The 15,112-nt window shown below is 36.0% G+C and overlaps 5 protein-coding genes and 5 long non-coding RNA genes across 10 annotated transcripts; 2 read left to right on the forward strand and 8 right to left on the reverse strand.

The window, feature by feature from the left end:
• Window positions 1-5: 5 nt before the first annotated feature.
• SPOM_SPNCRNA.5135 lies at window positions 6-219 on the reverse strand. Its single transcript, NR_194491.1, has one exon. It is a non-coding gene; the product is annotated as a non-coding RNA (long non-coding RNA).
• sip1 (Pof6-interacting protein Sip1 AP-1 accessory protein) lies at window positions 88-8,581 on the forward strand. The gene is made up of 10 exons (NM_001356216.2): window positions 88-347; window positions 392-470; window positions 509-557; window positions 607-4,059; window positions 4,100-5,315; window positions 5,360-5,519; window positions 5,564-5,714; window positions 5,754-5,955; window positions 5,996-7,783; window positions 7,876-8,581. The coding sequence occupies exons 1-9, from the start codon at window positions 101-103 to the stop codon at window positions 6,196-6,198; spliced, it is 5,760 nt and encodes a 1,919-aa protein (NP_001342706.1). The 5' UTR covers window positions 88-100; the 3' UTR covers window positions 6,199-7,783; window positions 7,876-8,581.
• Window positions 689-907, reverse strand: SPOM_SPNCRNA.5136. The gene has a single exon (NR_194492.1). It is a non-coding gene; the product is annotated as a non-coding RNA (long non-coding RNA).
• SPOM_SPNCRNA.5137 lies at window positions 1,056-1,333 on the reverse strand. Its single transcript, NR_194493.1, has one exon. It is a non-coding gene; the product is annotated as a non-coding RNA (long non-coding RNA).
• Window positions 2,169-2,368, reverse strand: SPOM_SPNCRNA.5138. The gene has a single exon (NR_194494.1). It is a non-coding gene; the product is annotated as a non-coding RNA (long non-coding RNA).
• flx1 (FAD transporter) lies at window positions 5,979-7,466 on the reverse strand. The gene has a single exon (NM_001021452.3). It carries the CDS (start codon window positions 7,251-7,253, stop codon window positions 6,420-6,422), a length of 834 nt encoding a protein of 277 aa, NP_595541.1. The 5' UTR covers window positions 7,254-7,466; the 3' UTR covers window positions 5,979-6,419.
• tom7 (mitochondrial TOM complex subunit Tom7) lies at window positions 7,879-8,645 on the reverse strand. The gene is made up of 4 exons (NM_001431020.1): window positions 8,591-8,645; window positions 8,459-8,534; window positions 8,366-8,402; window positions 7,879-8,311 (listed from the first exon to the last, which is right to left on the reverse strand). The coding sequence occupies exons 1-4, from the start codon at window positions 8,612-8,614 to the stop codon at window positions 8,290-8,292; spliced, it is 159 nt and encodes a 52-aa protein (NP_001417962.1). The 5' UTR covers window positions 8,615-8,645; the 3' UTR covers window positions 7,879-8,289.
• Window positions 8,646-9,488: 843 nt separating this feature from the next.
• Window positions 9,489-12,351, reverse strand: pho7 (transcription factor Pho1). The gene has a single exon (NM_001021454.3). It carries the CDS (start codon window positions 11,840-11,842, stop codon window positions 9,626-9,628), a length of 2,217 nt encoding a protein of 738 aa, NP_595543.1. The 5' UTR covers window positions 11,843-12,351; the 3' UTR covers window positions 9,489-9,625.
• A 310-nt stretch (window positions 12,352-12,661) lies between these two features.
• cbp4 lies at window positions 12,662-14,259 on the forward strand. Its single transcript, NM_001021455.3, has 3 exons — window positions 12,662-12,793; window positions 12,881-12,999; window positions 13,178-14,259. Exons 1-3 carry the CDS (start codon window positions 12,757-12,759, stop codon window positions 13,238-13,240), a joined length of 219 nt encoding a protein of 72 aa, NP_595544.1. The 5' UTR covers window positions 12,662-12,756; the 3' UTR covers window positions 13,241-14,259.
• A 79-nt stretch (window positions 14,260-14,338) lies between these two features.
• SPOM_SPNCRNA.5139 lies at window positions 14,339-15,023 on the reverse strand. The gene has a single exon (NR_194495.1). It is a non-coding gene; the product is annotated as a non-coding RNA (long non-coding RNA).
• Window positions 15,024-15,112: the final 89 nt, after the last annotated feature.

The following is a 15,112-nucleotide window of genomic DNA, read 5'->3' on the forward strand; positions in this document are numbered from 1 at the left end:
ATTTATTGTAAATCGTGTAAATGTCGACTGCAGATTTCAGTACCTCGCAACTCAATGTATATAGATTTAGCCTAGGGAAATTGGTTTGGCCGCTCCACATATGTCGTTAGCATCATTGCCGCTCGAAAAGTTGACGAAAGTAGCTGATGTAGATAAGAGGGAGACCATATATATTGATTTACTCAATTACGAAAAACAATTGAGGAATCTGAACAAAAATACTCGCGAGGATTCATTACAAACTAATTTAAATCCCCTACTTTCGTTAATCAAAAAATATGGAAATTTTATTGCTTATCCAACTAGAAAACTTCTTTCTAACTGTATAATTGCACTCTTAAAAGGACGTATGTGAGATTTATGGAAAATGGTATATGTTAACAAGTATTAGTCGAGGGTTATCATCAGCATCGAGTTTTACTTTACTTCGTGGATAGCATTCATGAGAAAAAAGACTATATAGAGATTATGTATGTCTAGAATATTTGAAATATCAACTAACCGGTAGTAACGTTTTATCCGTTCTGACTTCTTGCTTGGAAGAATATGGAAATCAGGTATTACTCTTTTGGATATTTTCTATAAACTTATAATTAACCTTAATAGATCAATCAGCAAGAGACTTTTATAAGATTTTTCTTCAAATATTCGAAAACCAATTTGTCATATGGAGTTCGCTCAATCGCATTAGATGGACTGTCGAAATGCATTGAAACATCTATTCAGTCTACGAATGAAGATTTGATAAAAGAAATATGGAAATGTATTAAATCAAATTTAAACACTTCATCAACGAATGTTCTTTTATCTGCACTTCGTTGCGCTTACTACATTCTGGGCTCTTCACGTCTTCGTAATTCAGAATTGGAATGGTTCAAATCTTTTCTATTTAAAAAATCATCAATTGATAATTCTTTGCTCCATTCTTCTTTAGGAAGATGCTTTTCTGCACTTGCAAGTGCTCAAGCTGACAAATCGATTGAAGCCGCTGCAAACGCAGTACCCTCAACTCCAGCGGATGATGAGAACAATGAGGAAGTAGAAAATCGGTCTACTACTCGCCGTTTTGATGAAACTGAGAGTTTTCGTCACGCCCTACGGATTCTTGTCGAAAATTATCACTCCAAGCATGCAAAGTATGAAAGCTCAAAAGCGGTTCTTGTTTTTGCCGTTAAGCATCTTTTTCTAATGCAACGTCCATCCTTTGTTTCTCTCAACTACACTACTATAGTGGATATTATTCTATTACACCAATCACACTCTACTTCAAAAGAATGGTTGTCTTCGTTGGAGCAATATCATTGTACATACTTGTTTCGCGATGTGATTGGAAGGCGATTTCTCGATCAAAGCTCTGAATTGCAGGGAATTGAAATACTTTTAAAGAGAGTGTTAGAGCCTTATTTAAAAGATCAGTCGAAGATTTCGGAAATTGCTGTTAAGACTGCGATGGCTTCCACCGCTGATATATTAAGCCGATCAAAGGGTTCGGCTACTGCTTTATATAGTCAGTTACTAGATACTACACTACAGATTCTATACTTGGGTAAAGATTCATTGAAGAATGAAGTAGCCTGGTTGCTGCGCTGTTTACTATCCGTTATGCCTTCTCCTTTAATGCCCACTTTGCTTGCTCTTTTTAATAGATTAGAGTTGGAATTTAAGCACCTTCGTTCTAAACCTAAGGAAGTAAGTCCCAAATTGAATGTTGGTATTTTCAATAATCTTACTTTGTCGTTGATGTCGATTTATGTTGCCGCCGAAGAAAATCCTCTATATGTTGCTTCTTCTATATTTTCAAAGTTATTTAACTTCTCTTTGGATTTGATTAAGTCATCATCTAAATTGGATTTATTAGCGGCACAAGCACAAATCAAGACTGGTTGGCGACTATTAAGCGCTTACGTTTCTTTTGGTCCTTCTTTTACTAGAATGCAATTGTCCCAATTGCTAATTTTATGGAAGAATGCCCTTTCCAGAGTACCTTCAAAAATACATTCACAAAATTTCATGGAGACAAATGCAGACATGTTTAATCGGTTTGAAGCGTTACAGTGCTTGCTTTCGTTTTTGGAGTATAACAAGATTTTATTCACACCTGATGTTAGGAAGCGAGTCATTATTTTCCTAAATAACTGCCTTAAATTCTACAAAGCTTTTTCGTTAACCAAAAGGCTTGAAATTACCATGCCAATTCCCGCTTCAGATTATTCTCACTTGGAACTTCGCTCTCTCTTGCTTGCTCGGATTTTCCAATGTTTCTTCGAGTTGTCTCAGTTAAGTGGAATGAGTTTAGATGATCAAGAATTACTATCCACGACTGTGTCTACTATAGCCGAACTTTCTTCTTTACAAGGATATGATACTGCGGACGAAATAGTTCAAGCGAAAGCCTTTACTTCTCCAAGAGTTATACCTGGAATTGGTTCACGATTTTACGCTCAGCCAGAGGAAGAATTTCAAACAACCATGGATGATATACTTCCTTGTTATATTTGCGAGTCATCTTCTGATTCCCTGTCAGTGATTTCGAGATCAAACTCTGCAAAACTTCCTTACGTACCCCCGTCTTTAACTTCTTTAATTGATAACGCGATCCAGTTATTTGCGTCTATGTTTTGTCATCAACCTCCGAAGGTTATGGAGAGCACTCTCGAAATTATGGTAGCGTCTGTGACAAACCTCAAGAGTGGGAGAGATATTTTACGTTACAAGGCAGTAACAGCAAATACTTTATTTTCCATTTATGGATTTCTCTCTGCTTTCGATAACAAAAAAGTTACCTTGCCTGACAAGGTTGTATCCCTTATGATAGAATTGCTCGAAAACTTGACTGCTGTTAACGATCCGAAGTTAATTCCTTACATTTCGAAATCTTATGCGTTTTTGGCATATTTATATCAAAGCAAACCGACGTCCGTTTTGGATACAATAATTAAACGTGCTGCAGAGTCGGGAGATCCAAATTGCAGGGCTGTCTTGATTCTAGCCGTTGGCCATATATTAAAAAAGGTTGGTTCCGGAGTTCCCCAAACTACCCTCATCACCGCTTATCAGCTGCTCAAAGTTTTTAATACTGATTCGAATGACCTTGTTAGAGAGTGTTCTATTCGTGCTTCTTCCGTTTCTCTTGGGTCTATCGCAAAGACCATTCCGAGTGTTTTAACTGCCCAGACACGCATTTTATTGAGCTATATGCTATTGCCAGAATGTGATATTGATGTTCAGCTCTTAAAGAAGAGAAACAGTTTATTTTTCCCGTCCACTCTTTTTGCCAATTACTTGGATTGTTTGATAAATGAGCTTGGACCAAACTTGCGATCCGATTCTTCTACTTCGCATTTCGCATTCGATTTAGCTCACCAATTGCTTTTACTTAGTAGAGATACGGGAGATAACATTATACACGTTTACAAATGTTATCAGCACCTATATCTATTTACACCATTAGAAACCAATTCTGATTTCTTCATTAGGGAGCTTTGTGGTAACATAATTGACCTAAAGCAACCTAAACGTAGGGAAATTTCTATTGAAGTTTTATACCAAATATTGCTTCAAAACCATGAGTTCTCGGAATCATGTTATAAGCGACATTTTGATAGGCTTATTTGGCAATCACTCGACACCACTCCTGACAACAAGCTTTTGAAGAACATACTGTATATCTGGCTAAACGATTACAAAGATTCGGACATACACTCATGGGTAAATATTTTACTTTTTCTTGTCGGCATAAAAAATACTTCGAGTTCTGAAAGATCCAACGAACAAGATATACAAAACAACCTAGATGAAGATACCGTATCTTTGGCTTATGGAACTTCCGAAAACGCAAGTAATCCATTATTCCAGAAGAATTACCGTTGGCAGACGCAGTTTTATGCAGCTACATGCCTTAAAACATGTATCTCTGAAGTGATGGCCGAAAATAAAGAGCCCGCAAAATACTTGATTTCTAGGATATCTGACCTAGTCCGTGCTGCTTTTGTTTTGTCTACTTCAGACAACTTTTACTTGAAGCAGGGGGGTTTTGAACTTTTGGATACTATCATAACGGTAAGGATAATCTAAAGGAAACTCGCTAACAATTTTTTAGGACTTTTCGAATGTTATGGATCCTGACTTTGACGATGTTTCTCTTTTGGACCAATTTCAAGCTCAAATCAGCTCTGCTTTTAGTTCCGCGTTTGTAGATGATTCATCTCCTGAAATAGTAGCCATGTCTCTTAATATAGCTTCCAATTTTATTGGAACTGGACTTCTAAAAACCGAATCGCAAGCAGCTAAAATCCTCAATTTATTGAAAGAAGCGTTGGAATCTAGTTTACCAGAGAGGGCTGGATTTGAGGAAAATCGTCACTTTAAGTATGACTCGAAATATTTTCTTCGTATTGCTACTTTATCAGCTTGGGCTTCTTTGCTGGTACATTCAGCGAATGTGTCATATTTGAAAGAATTTCTTTCCTCTAACATCCGAAGGCTATCTTCGCATTGGATTATGGCTTTAAGAGGATATTCCAGATTGCAATTTGGTCCTAGTTTAGTAAAAGATTTTGTAGCTGATACCTCTTTCACTCGGGTCCAAAGTATAAACCCTAAAATACTTCTCAATATTTATGAGAAATCTTGGCTGAACATCGCAGAGTCATTAACAATATTACTTTCTACTGATGCAAATCTGATTTATGGAATATTAAGTGGAGATGAGCTGTCGCTTTCTGAGGAGGACGTATTCTTCCAAGACAACATAAATTATGCTTCCAACAGGTACTCTTTTAACTTTTTTTTGTTTAGTGTCTGCTTCCAATCTCTCTTAATTCCAAGCACTTTGCAAGGCTTTAGAAATCCAGTTTTCAGAATTATGCGAATTATGACTGAAGTTTTAACTGAAGAATTATGTACCAAGGTTCTTTATGACCATAATGTGTTCCCCGAAGTTGTTGATCTTTTAGTTCGTTTGATTTTGACGGAGGATTGGGAAACGAAGGCTAGTATTGTCATTTTTGTGAAAAAGTTAGCTCTTGCTAACCCGGCACACAATGACTTGAAGTTTTGTGAAACAGATTCTGTAACATCTATGGAGCCTACTGTATCAGAAAGCGTCGAAATGCTTTTTCAATTGGTCAAAATATTGACATTAGCTTTAACGGTTAGAGTGCCGGGCCTACGTTCTGATCCAGCTGAATCAGCTACCAATAAAAAAGCTAGTGAATTTGTTATTTTGTGTTTTAATGCATTTCTTGATGTTTCCAACATTTTCCCCGCTATTGTGCGTGTTGATTTATTTGCGACAGCAATGCATGTTTATGAAGGTAAGTCCTAAAAATAAACGAATAATTTCATGCTAACTGTCTAGTCATTATGGACGATCAACAACTATTAAAAAATTCTAAGCAAGAGTTGTTAGCTGCTCTTAGAAAGTTGTTGAGTACAATGGTTGAGCAAAATGATCACACATGTACAACTTTGATATACACTCTTTTTGAACACCTCCTTAACATCTACAAAGAAACGATGTAAGTTTTGATTGCCACCTGTACTATTACTAACCTTAAAAAAGTAATGATAGTGATAAAAAGGAGAAAAACGAAACTGCTTTTATGAGCATGGTCCTTGTACTTACTCTTGCAGCTCCTATATTAGACAGTGAGCAGCTTGTGGTACACGATTTTTTGGAAGAACTATTCTCTTCCTTGAAGAGCTCAGAAGAGGTTTGTTAGGAATTTTGGAAGGTTTACATTAACATATAGGACTTTGCTTTAAGAACTCGTTGTGTAACATCGCTGATGTTAGTTAACAGTAAACACCCAAGCATGAGCGCTCTTTGCCGTTTCATTATTTACAAATCGGTTACGATGCTACAGAACGGTGAAGTTCTGAAAAGTGGTGATTATGTCACGGAGTTTATACCTGCATTGCTTGATATGCATGTCCATATTCCGGAGGAGAAGAGTAAGTGTATTATTTAATATTATTTTATTCTAACTTTTAGAAAAATCATTTTTAAGCATGTCTATTCCGATAGCTGCACATTTTAGTATCCTCGTCGAGCACGCTGACGCACGAAAAAGAATCGGTGAAAAACTGCTGAAGATTATGGCTATTCAGCCAGATGAGGCCAAAGCAATCATTCAACAACTTTCTCCTAGGCAAAAAAAATGCGTTGAAGAGATCTTAATACAAAATGTTGAGTAATGTTTATACTGCGAATTTTCTTATATTTTTATACCTTTACTATTAATTATAAATAAATAAACACTTTTTTGATGCCCTTGCCTAAAAGAAAATAATATCGCAACCTTAAAGAATGACTGGATTTAAATGTGATACTAGAAACCTAACAGATTTTCCCTCCTTTTCTCTTTCTTAAACATAATACAGATAAATGCCAAACCCAGATGCTTTTTACAAACCGATTATTGAGACTTTGAAGACTGTGTTTTAAAATGCATTCCAACTTGCTCATAAACCAAAAATGTAATGCATGTTTGAGGGACGACTCGAAGTAAGTGCGGTAAAAATCCTTTGTAGAAACCAAGAATTCCTTGCAATCTCCAAGTTTGAAGAACCAAATTCATTATAGAACGGTGTGGAGAACGCATCACTTGTAACCGTGTCCTAATCACCAACAGTGGATACATGTTTACAGCCGCAAAAACTTTAGAAGCTGCTGACATAAATATATAATCTAATGATGTTGGCCGGCGCTGTTTCCAAAGTTTCAATTTTTCGTAAGCCATAAACTGAAGAGCACCTTGGGATACGCCAAGTAATGACGGAGCAAACCCAGCATAACATCCACGTAGCCCTTCATTTTTAATGAGATCGTAAAAACCGAAAAATGGATTGGTATAATTGACTCTCTTTGAAAGAATTCGTGATTTGACGACCCAAATCGGATTGGTTAAAGCTGCAACTATACAGCCAGCAAACCCAGAACTACAAAGTGTTTGCAGCACACTAATTTCACCATTATTAAAAGGAGTCATACTCATGACTACCCTCTTGGAAAAATCGTAAATGCAAAAGTAGGCACCCCAGCTAGCAGCAGATCCAAGAACATTAATACTCAGACCGTGATACAAAGAACGAATAGATCCATTGCTGCCAATGTTGCTTTTAAAAACTTGAAATAATGATTTACTATCTTGATTCATTGACGCCTGCATTTGGATTTTCGCCAAATCCAAAGGGTGCATAATTAGTGTGGAAGCAGTTCCTGCTGCAAGACCAGCGATAGCTTGATCCATAATATACAAGTAATTTCTCTGTACAAAGAGAAGCTCGGATTCAAAGCTGAGTTACTGAAAACCACCTTTGTGTAACCTAGTTGTGATATGTGATTGCTCAGAGTTTTTTCTTCAGTGAAGAGGAAACCCGCGCTTTAGTACTGCAATTAATCCTGTCATGAAGTTAAAAAAAGAAGAATACTAGTGACTTGCGTCTTTTTTTTAAGAATTTATGAACCAAGGTTGCTTTTCCTGAATACATAAATATTCATTGGATTACTACAATTTACGCATTACGTAGAAGTATTTAATACATCGATAACCGCTGTTACCGATATGTTTTATTAGAAAACTGTATATAATAAGTACCAATCTAAGCAAGTAATGCTGAGTGTCTAAAGAATTCGAAATGCTTTAATTTTTACTGAGACTTTATTTACACTCATCGGTTGGACTTTTCTATCACTGGAGAAACGGGTGCACTTGCCCAGCCCTTACCCCTTCAACTCTGCAAGTTTATATAAATATCAGTACCACATGGATGCAGGTTGGTACGTGCAGTCGAATTACTATAGAAAACTGTGTAAATTATTAAAGAAAGCTGTTATTACGCCAGGCTACTAACTTTTAACTGCCACTGTAGGGTAACTTTAATAGTAGCAAACTGTATAATCAGGAAGCCAAGAGAAATGATGGTTTATAATTTCACGAAACAGTGAGGATCCACAATCTTGCCTAGTATCGTATACCCATTTGAACTTGGACAAAGCAATTTCGATAAGTACACACACTACAAATAGTGTTACAAATGGCTCAATTGAAGAAGTTTACTATGGTGTCCATAAGACAAAAAAAAGCATTCATCCCCGAAAAGAAGGGACGAATAAATTTGGTTTCATATATCTTCATGAATTAAATGTGAATATGAGGGAAACATTTTCATTTTATCTTATGAATGAACATCCAAATCAACATAATTGAAGATCCATATTTCAAAATCCCTATCTCATACACTAAATAGGAACAGTTTTCAATATAAGTAATTTAATCTTAGGCCCTAAGCCAAAGGGTTGATCACACTGAAATCATTAGCAACAAATGTTCATTAAGAAGAATCAAGACATTTTCCTTACCGCATCAATTGGGGCTTTGGATTACTTTGAGTGTATCCTTTCATTAATTAGTAAAAAACTCTGAAAACGTAGAGCGAAGCTGGAAAGCCATACCTAACCAGAGAATAAGAGGGATCCATCCATAATGTGTCACAGTCTTGCCAATGTTGAAAACTTTGACTAGGCGTTCCTAAAAGAAATTAGCATTTATACAACAATTAGAGCTTCAGGATTTAAAAGCAATACCTTTGATTCTTCAGATATCTGCATTATAGTGATGAATGTTGGGTTGTTGGTTCGTGAACTGCATTTGCCATGCCAACTTTCCACTTGAATATTGCAGTCCCAAAAATAACAAAGTATTAAAAGTGTTTGCGCTGAATATGATAACGAAAAGTTTTAGAGTGCGTTATTAAAATTTACAGTTTTTCCTTACACTTTCTTATGCACATAGGTGGTATACCAAATGATATACTTGATTTATTAGAAAATAGAGTAACAGATATTATTATTGAATAATAAAATGAATCTTGAAATATTGTGTCAATTTAATGTTTGCACCCCTTTCTATGAACAAGTAAATTAAAACAGCATATGAGACAAATTAATTATATATGCGATCGTGTTTATCACATTCACAACGAATGAATGCAAGTGTAATGTCAAGCCATTATACCAGGATATCCAAACTGGTATAAATTAATAAGATTAATAATGACAAAAATCTCTTTACAAACTCTAAAACGGAAAAAGAAGCAAATGAAAGTTGAATGCACAATAGGCTAAATAACAAAACGTTTATAACAATAGCAGTAAAAATAAGAAAACGACACACTTAAATGGTACAAATACTTAGAAAATCACATATAGTAACTTCTTTCGTCATCTGTACGATCACATTTATCCCAAAACGACTTTCTTTCCCAAAATATACCCAAAAATAAATATAAATAGACACAAAGAAAACGAAAGATAAAACATTCTTAATCAATGTAAGCAGAATACAAGACAAAAAGGGCATCCATAGTATATCAAAATTACTAGACCGATATTAGAAAGATAGGTCCAGATGGCAATTTGGCAAAGAGAGAGAGAAGAGTAAAAAAAAAGTAATAAATGGGAGTAAAAAATCATTTTCCTTTTTTTTTCACATTGTCTTACGTTTGATCATAAGATGATCTGTCGTCTGACAATATTCATAGTGTAGGTCAATCTACTGAGAAACACTCAAATGCAAAAACAAAATAAGAAACGAGAAAAACAAAGGTAATATGCGCAAAATTATTGTCTAAAGGGATGATTCTTGAATGAATCGGCTTGGTTTTGATGGAAGTTAGGATAGGTTCCATGATCGACTAGCTCATGAACGTTAAAGTCGGGTCTAATGTCTCGTGTAGGTATATCATGAAATAAAAGCATGGATGTGTACGCTAGCTCCTCCGCATGGGTATCAGGAAGCATATTCACATGATCACCATCATGTTGTTCAAGCCCGCCATCCTGTTGTCCATGTATTCCTCTTAATGAATGGATACATGGTCTTTCTACCACATGCTGTGACGAATCAGTAGCTATTGAAAACGAGTGTATTCTCCCACGCCAAGAAGGTTGATGATCCGGTACATCTTCTTCCTCATCATCAGCAGCTTGGGATTGATAATAATAAGGAACTTGAGACTTGACGGGATTTGGGGCAGCAGGAAACTCCGAATTATGAACGTCTGGATAAAAATGGTGCATTGTTTCCATATTCTTAACAGTACCATGTTGATTTTGTCCAGGCATAGCCGTTTGGTCTATGTGACGGTCAAAAAAGCTAGAATCGTGATGGTTCATTTTTAAATCGGGAACCTCAAAATGGCTCTGCATGGACAAATTTTCGTGGTCATTCGTTTCTAACATCCAATTGTTCACATTCTCAGCGGCAATTGAGCTTTCGTTATACGTCGGTTGATTATGCATTGCATTACCGAGTTCCGTATGAGATAATAAGCCATGGACTTGTTCAGAAGGTAAACCATGGATCTGATGAATTAGCAAAGAAGGATTAGCTACAGAGTGTTGCGCATATTCTCTTAGAAAATGCTCCTCGGTCATACCAACTGGATTAGTAAAACTTCGGTTTCGAGATTTTCGATTAAAAGGCTTTGAACCAGCTGAGGAAGTTCCAGTTTCGTCCATGTTAGATACCGCCACACCATCCATTGATGTTGAATTGAAATGATCATGATGGACAGCAAAAGGAGGAGTGACATTAGGTTGAAAGTTCTTTGAAGCAGATGAAACAAGTATCTGGGGTTGAAGATTTAGTTCTTGTTTAATAGCTGAGGAAGGATACTGGGCCATTCCGTTTTCATCCATCTGTCTGGAAGACATGGCAAACTGATTGTCACTTGAAGGATCCAACATTTTAGAACTGAGAGAATCTTGCGTGGAATGACCAGAAGATGCAGTAGTTGACTTGGTGTTGTTCGAAGTATCACTCAATTTTTTATAAGGGCCTCTTCTAACTCCCGTTGGCCGTTTCTTCCTGGGTAAATCAATGCAATCAGTTTTGGCTTTAATACAACGCTGACAAGGACGAGCGTCATCACATTTTTTGTTGTCTTTTTGACACTTTGCGCAAGCTCTCTTGGCCTGAGGAAGTCTTTTCTTAACTTTACCGGTAGTAGCTTTAGGCTTTTTTATAATTTTATTCACAGTGGAAAGAGGAGGAGTCGTGTTGTTGGAAACGTTTAAACTACGATTAGGAGATGGACTCCCGGCGGATCCAAAAGGTGGCATAGAGGTTTTAGGAGGATCGGGTGCTGAACAAACGCGCTGCAAAGGAGCACCATCCTGATGATGAGCTTGCGCATTTGAATATGCAGTGCCCTCTGGACCATATTGAGAATAGGGAGACAAGTTGTATGGATTTATGTCTGCCTTCACTCCAGCACCTTGTAACTGAAAATAAGCATCTTCAGGACGATAGGGAGAGTTGTTTAAGGGAATCGGAATATTAGATAATGCAGGAGGATTTGAGTAAAAAGTAGGAGAGTTGTTTGAATTAGGGTTAACAGATGCAACCACCCCAGGTGAAAAACTATCAGACGATGGAGAACGATGGTAGTATGGAATTTCGGTATTTTGGAAATGGACGTCTTGAGACTGTTGCATAGAAACAGATCTTGGATAGTATTCACTCATGCCACCGGAGGAAAACCCAGATGCATCCAAGCCAATGTTTCCCACAAACGGAGCATCATTTGGATTTGGGTTTTGCACTGAAAAAGCAGAGGGAGAAGAGATATGAGAGGTGGAAGATGTGGAGGGATGTACAGAGGCAGAATGAGTACCTTCTACTGGGCGGGTAAGCAATTGTTGCATATGATGATTGATGAATTGATATTCTGCATCGTAATCGGGTAATCCATAAGGGAAAGGAACGGAGGACCGCTTGTAATGTGGATCAAGCTCCTCATTCTTAGAAGCAGACTGAACGACTTTCTTCTGCATACAAACGAAAAAGACAAAAGAAATATGATAAAAGTAAAGCCTTAAACAAATGCTCCTTCGTCTTAAGAAAATTTAGGTTACAAAAAGGCAATACAAAAGAATTGGAGACAATGAAAAGTACCAAAATCCCTAAATCAATGGCTCCTTCACTTTCGTCGCTTTTTGTGAATCAGTATGGAGATATGGGCTATATATGGAAGAAGAATAAATGCGTTTGGAATACTAAGATCGTTGTGTAAGAATAAGAAAGAAAACAATCACGCGTAAAAATATCCTTTATGATCAACAACTTGGTACTTTTCTTTTGAAAAAAACCGCAGTTGAGCAACACTTTTTCAAATCAAAGGTGCTGATATGACACGAACGCGGGGGGTAACAATGATAAATTTTTAGCTCAATCTCGTCAAAGCAGTATAACTGTTTACAGATTTAATATCACTTGTAAACACTTGAACGATGAATTCCTGACAAAGATGAGAGATTTTCTTTTATCGTGTTAGGGCGAAGTCGACAGATCTGATTAGCGGTGGCAGCAGTAATAAATTAGCATGTACAGGGTGGTGGGGCATAGCGCAGTAATCGCCTTTAACACTTTACCTTAAAAAACCTTATATTTAAGCTACCACCGCATTGCGGGGAGATACCTTTTTCGACAATCTTAGCGAAACAGCGCTCTGTTCTGTTAAAATAATAAAGATCAATAACGGAATACAGCGTATTTCACAAGGCCTTGCAAACCGGCCAACCATCCATGGAACGTCTATATAGCACGTATAGGGTGCCTTACATAACATCTGTGTCTGCAATAGCATTGCTGTCAAGAGCCTATACTTACTGTTATTTTTTCTCTGTATTACAACCTTTATTATTGTTTGCTTTTTGCAGACTCCATTTTGAATTGTTGTACCTAAAGCATGAATCGTGTGGTTAAAAGTATCGTATACGGTGTTGGTATGGACATTTTGAGATAGGATCGATTTAGTTGAAAAGATTCTATCCCGAACTTAAGATTGTGTTACTTACCAGTATATAAAATAGGAATCGTTGGATTTGGCTATATGACAATGAAATTAACAACTCCATCTCCCGAACGAGTTGTCAATTCACTTCCACCGGATCTTCGAGCTTCTTATGAAATGAACAAAAAAGATCGATCAGTAAGTATACATAGCGAATCTTTTTTAAAACTGTTTGCTCCAGGTTCTGAAGTGGGTTTGGGGGTGCCACAAAAGAGAGAATATTAAGTCTTCCTTAATATTTCCCTTTACCTTCTTCAAACGTGGTGTTTGCTTTCAATGGTTTTTGTTCGTATTCTATGAAACTGACTTTGAGTAGCAAGCCGAAGGTGTTTTACGAATGATTGAAGACGCAAAACGAAATCCTAAAAACCTTGTTTAAGCGAGTATTCTTACTCAATTCATTTTAATTTTATCATCTCAATGTTTCGATCTTCCTCTCTCAAATATATATCTAAAAGTTACTTTCCTAGGACTTACAAAAAAACGAGCGTTTCCCATTGATGGGTCATTTTCAATTTTCTTGTTTCTTCATCGTGCTACTATTGATGATTTCTGATTTTTTTTTTTTTTTCACTTAATCTATCGCGTATTCGTATAAAACCTTACAAAACAAAAAAACGTAACTTGTGCTTATTTGAAAATTAATGATTCATTTGATTATGGATATGAACGATAATGAATGACTATTATCAGACCGTTGTATTTTCAACAGTGTATATATTACTTTTGCCTGATTTGACTCATATCAAGCCCACTATCAATAAAAATGGAAGACTTGTAAGCATCCAGCAACTTCAGCTCTTTTGAAAGCGAAATAAGTCTTTAGTTTCCTCACTTTAAATTTTGGTACTTCTTTCTCAAAATACACGAGAATACATCCAATAGGTAAACACCCCATTTCCACGTATTTGTAACAAAAAACACATTTTCATTTTGAAATCGTCAACGAAACTTTTAATGAAATACCTCGCCCATTCTGGTATTTTGAGAGGCTTATTTCCCAAAAGTATTGATTGTTTACTTGCTAATATACTCATATGAAACGTTTGAAAAAATGATTTGACGAAAACGATAAGTAATATAGATATATTCTTAAATCTACAAAGAGAATGATGATTGAATACTCAGCTGGTGTCTTTCATGAGGAAGCGTGTTGTACAGTTTGTTGTCTTGAAGACAGCTGTTTGCTTCACCATTATGAAATACTAACGCACGATTCTTCAATGGAAAAAAATGCTTGAAAAACTCTTTATGTATTTGATAATGTAAAAGCCCTTGCTAAATTCTTTATGTTAATGGAGGCGACAAAACCATTGGCGTATGTACCATGTATTTCGGTAGTAGCATTTTTTGCTACTGCTTAACATCAAGTATTCGATAAACACTTGAACATTAGGGATATTACTGAATTTTTGTATTTAAAAATTGTTATATCATATGAACTAGTACTAGTATTGTATGCTGAATAAACTAATTGAGCGAGTTCGCTTAGGAATTTAAAGTACTTGATATGACGACTTATGAAGCAGATCAATTTTAGGATTTCCATTTTAAAAAGTGTTCATGATTGTCAATGAATAGATATGAATCAGTTTGTAAGGTATCTTTTTTTTAATTCTTGTATAGATAGTATCTTTAAAAATTGTAATTTTTCATTTAGTCGGATTAATCTGTTCAGCAAAATTTCAATGAGGTACTATTTAGAGCCGAAAACACAGGAAACCACATATCAAAATGTAATGATATATACGGCAACAGGAAATCAATAATCTCTTTGTTGAAGGATTTTTTGAGTGGTTAATGGGTTTGCGAAACCGAATCCCATATGCTTCCAACTTAGTATGAGCAACCAGTTTTTAAGATGAAATGCTTAAATTAAATGCGCTTTCACCGAAAAACAACTAATTAAATACCGGCAATGCTTTAAACAATTAAATGAGTGCTCGATTTTGTAGTATTTTGAGTTCATTAATTACTTATTCAGTTTCTTCGTATTTACTGTTTGTATATTTCTTTTTCATTACTAAAAAGATGTTATTAAAAAAACCACTTACGCCAGTAATTCCTTAGTCGGCCATGAACACGATAGCACTTTCTTACTTGGTGTTTTCCAAACCTGAACTGTTGATTAGCAAGTAAAAGTCTAGTGTCGTAATTTTCATTAGACAACTTTTGAGGAAAGAATAAACTCATATGGCTCAATTTTTTATTGTTCTACAGTTTCATCAAACGAAATTTAGTTACACAAAAT

Source organism: Schizosaccharomyces pombe (genome assembly GCF_000002945.2).
Source record: "Schizosaccharomyces pombe strain 972h- genome assembly, chromosome: II".
Taxonomy (NCBI): Eukaryota; Fungi; Ascomycota; class Schizosaccharomycetes; order Schizosaccharomycetales; family Schizosaccharomycetaceae; genus Schizosaccharomyces; species Schizosaccharomyces pombe.

Bases quoted from the DNA above. Each gene is read 5' to 3' on its own strand.
- flx1 (NM_001021452.3), bottom strand. From the start codon at position 7,253: ATGGATCAAGCTATCGCTGGTCTTGCAGCAGGAACTGCTTCCACACTA.
- cbp4 (NM_001021455.3), top strand. From the start codon at position 12,757: ATGAATCGTGTGGTTAAAAGTATCGTATACGGTGTTG. The intron at 12,794-12,880 runs GTATGGACATTT...TATATAAAATAG, and splicing joins AAGTATCGTATACGGTGTTG to GAATCGTTGGATTTGGCTAT. The intron at 13,000-13,177 runs GTAAGTATACAT...GACTTTGAGTAG, and splicing joins TGAACAAAAAAGATCGATCA to CAAGCCGAAGGTGTTTTACG.
- tom7 (NM_001431020.1), bottom strand. From the start codon at position 8,614: ATGCAGATATCTGAAGAATCAAAG. The intron at 8,403-8,458 runs GTATGGCTTTCC...AATTAATGAAAG, and splicing joins CCCTCTTATTCTCTGGTTAG to GATACACTCAAAGTAATCCA. The intron at 8,312-8,365 runs GTAAGGAAAATG...TAATGATTTCAG, and splicing joins CCAAAGCCCCAATTGATGCG to TGTGATCAACCCTTTGGCTT.
- sip1 (NM_001356216.2), top strand. From the start codon at position 101: ATGTCGTTAGCATCATTGCCGCTCGAAAAGTTGACGAAAGTAGCTGAT. The intron at 5,715-5,753 runs GTTTGTTAGGAA...ATTAACATATAG, and splicing joins CCTTGAAGAGCTCAGAAGAG to GACTTTGCTTTAAGAACTCG. The intron at 5,956-5,995 runs GTAAGTGTATTA...TCTAACTTTTAG, and splicing joins CCATATTCCGGAGGAGAAGA to AAAAATCATTTTTAAGCATG.
- pho7 (NM_001021454.3), bottom strand. From the start codon at position 11,842: ATGCAGAAGAAAGTCGTTCAGTCTGCTTCTAAGAATGAGGAGCTTGAT.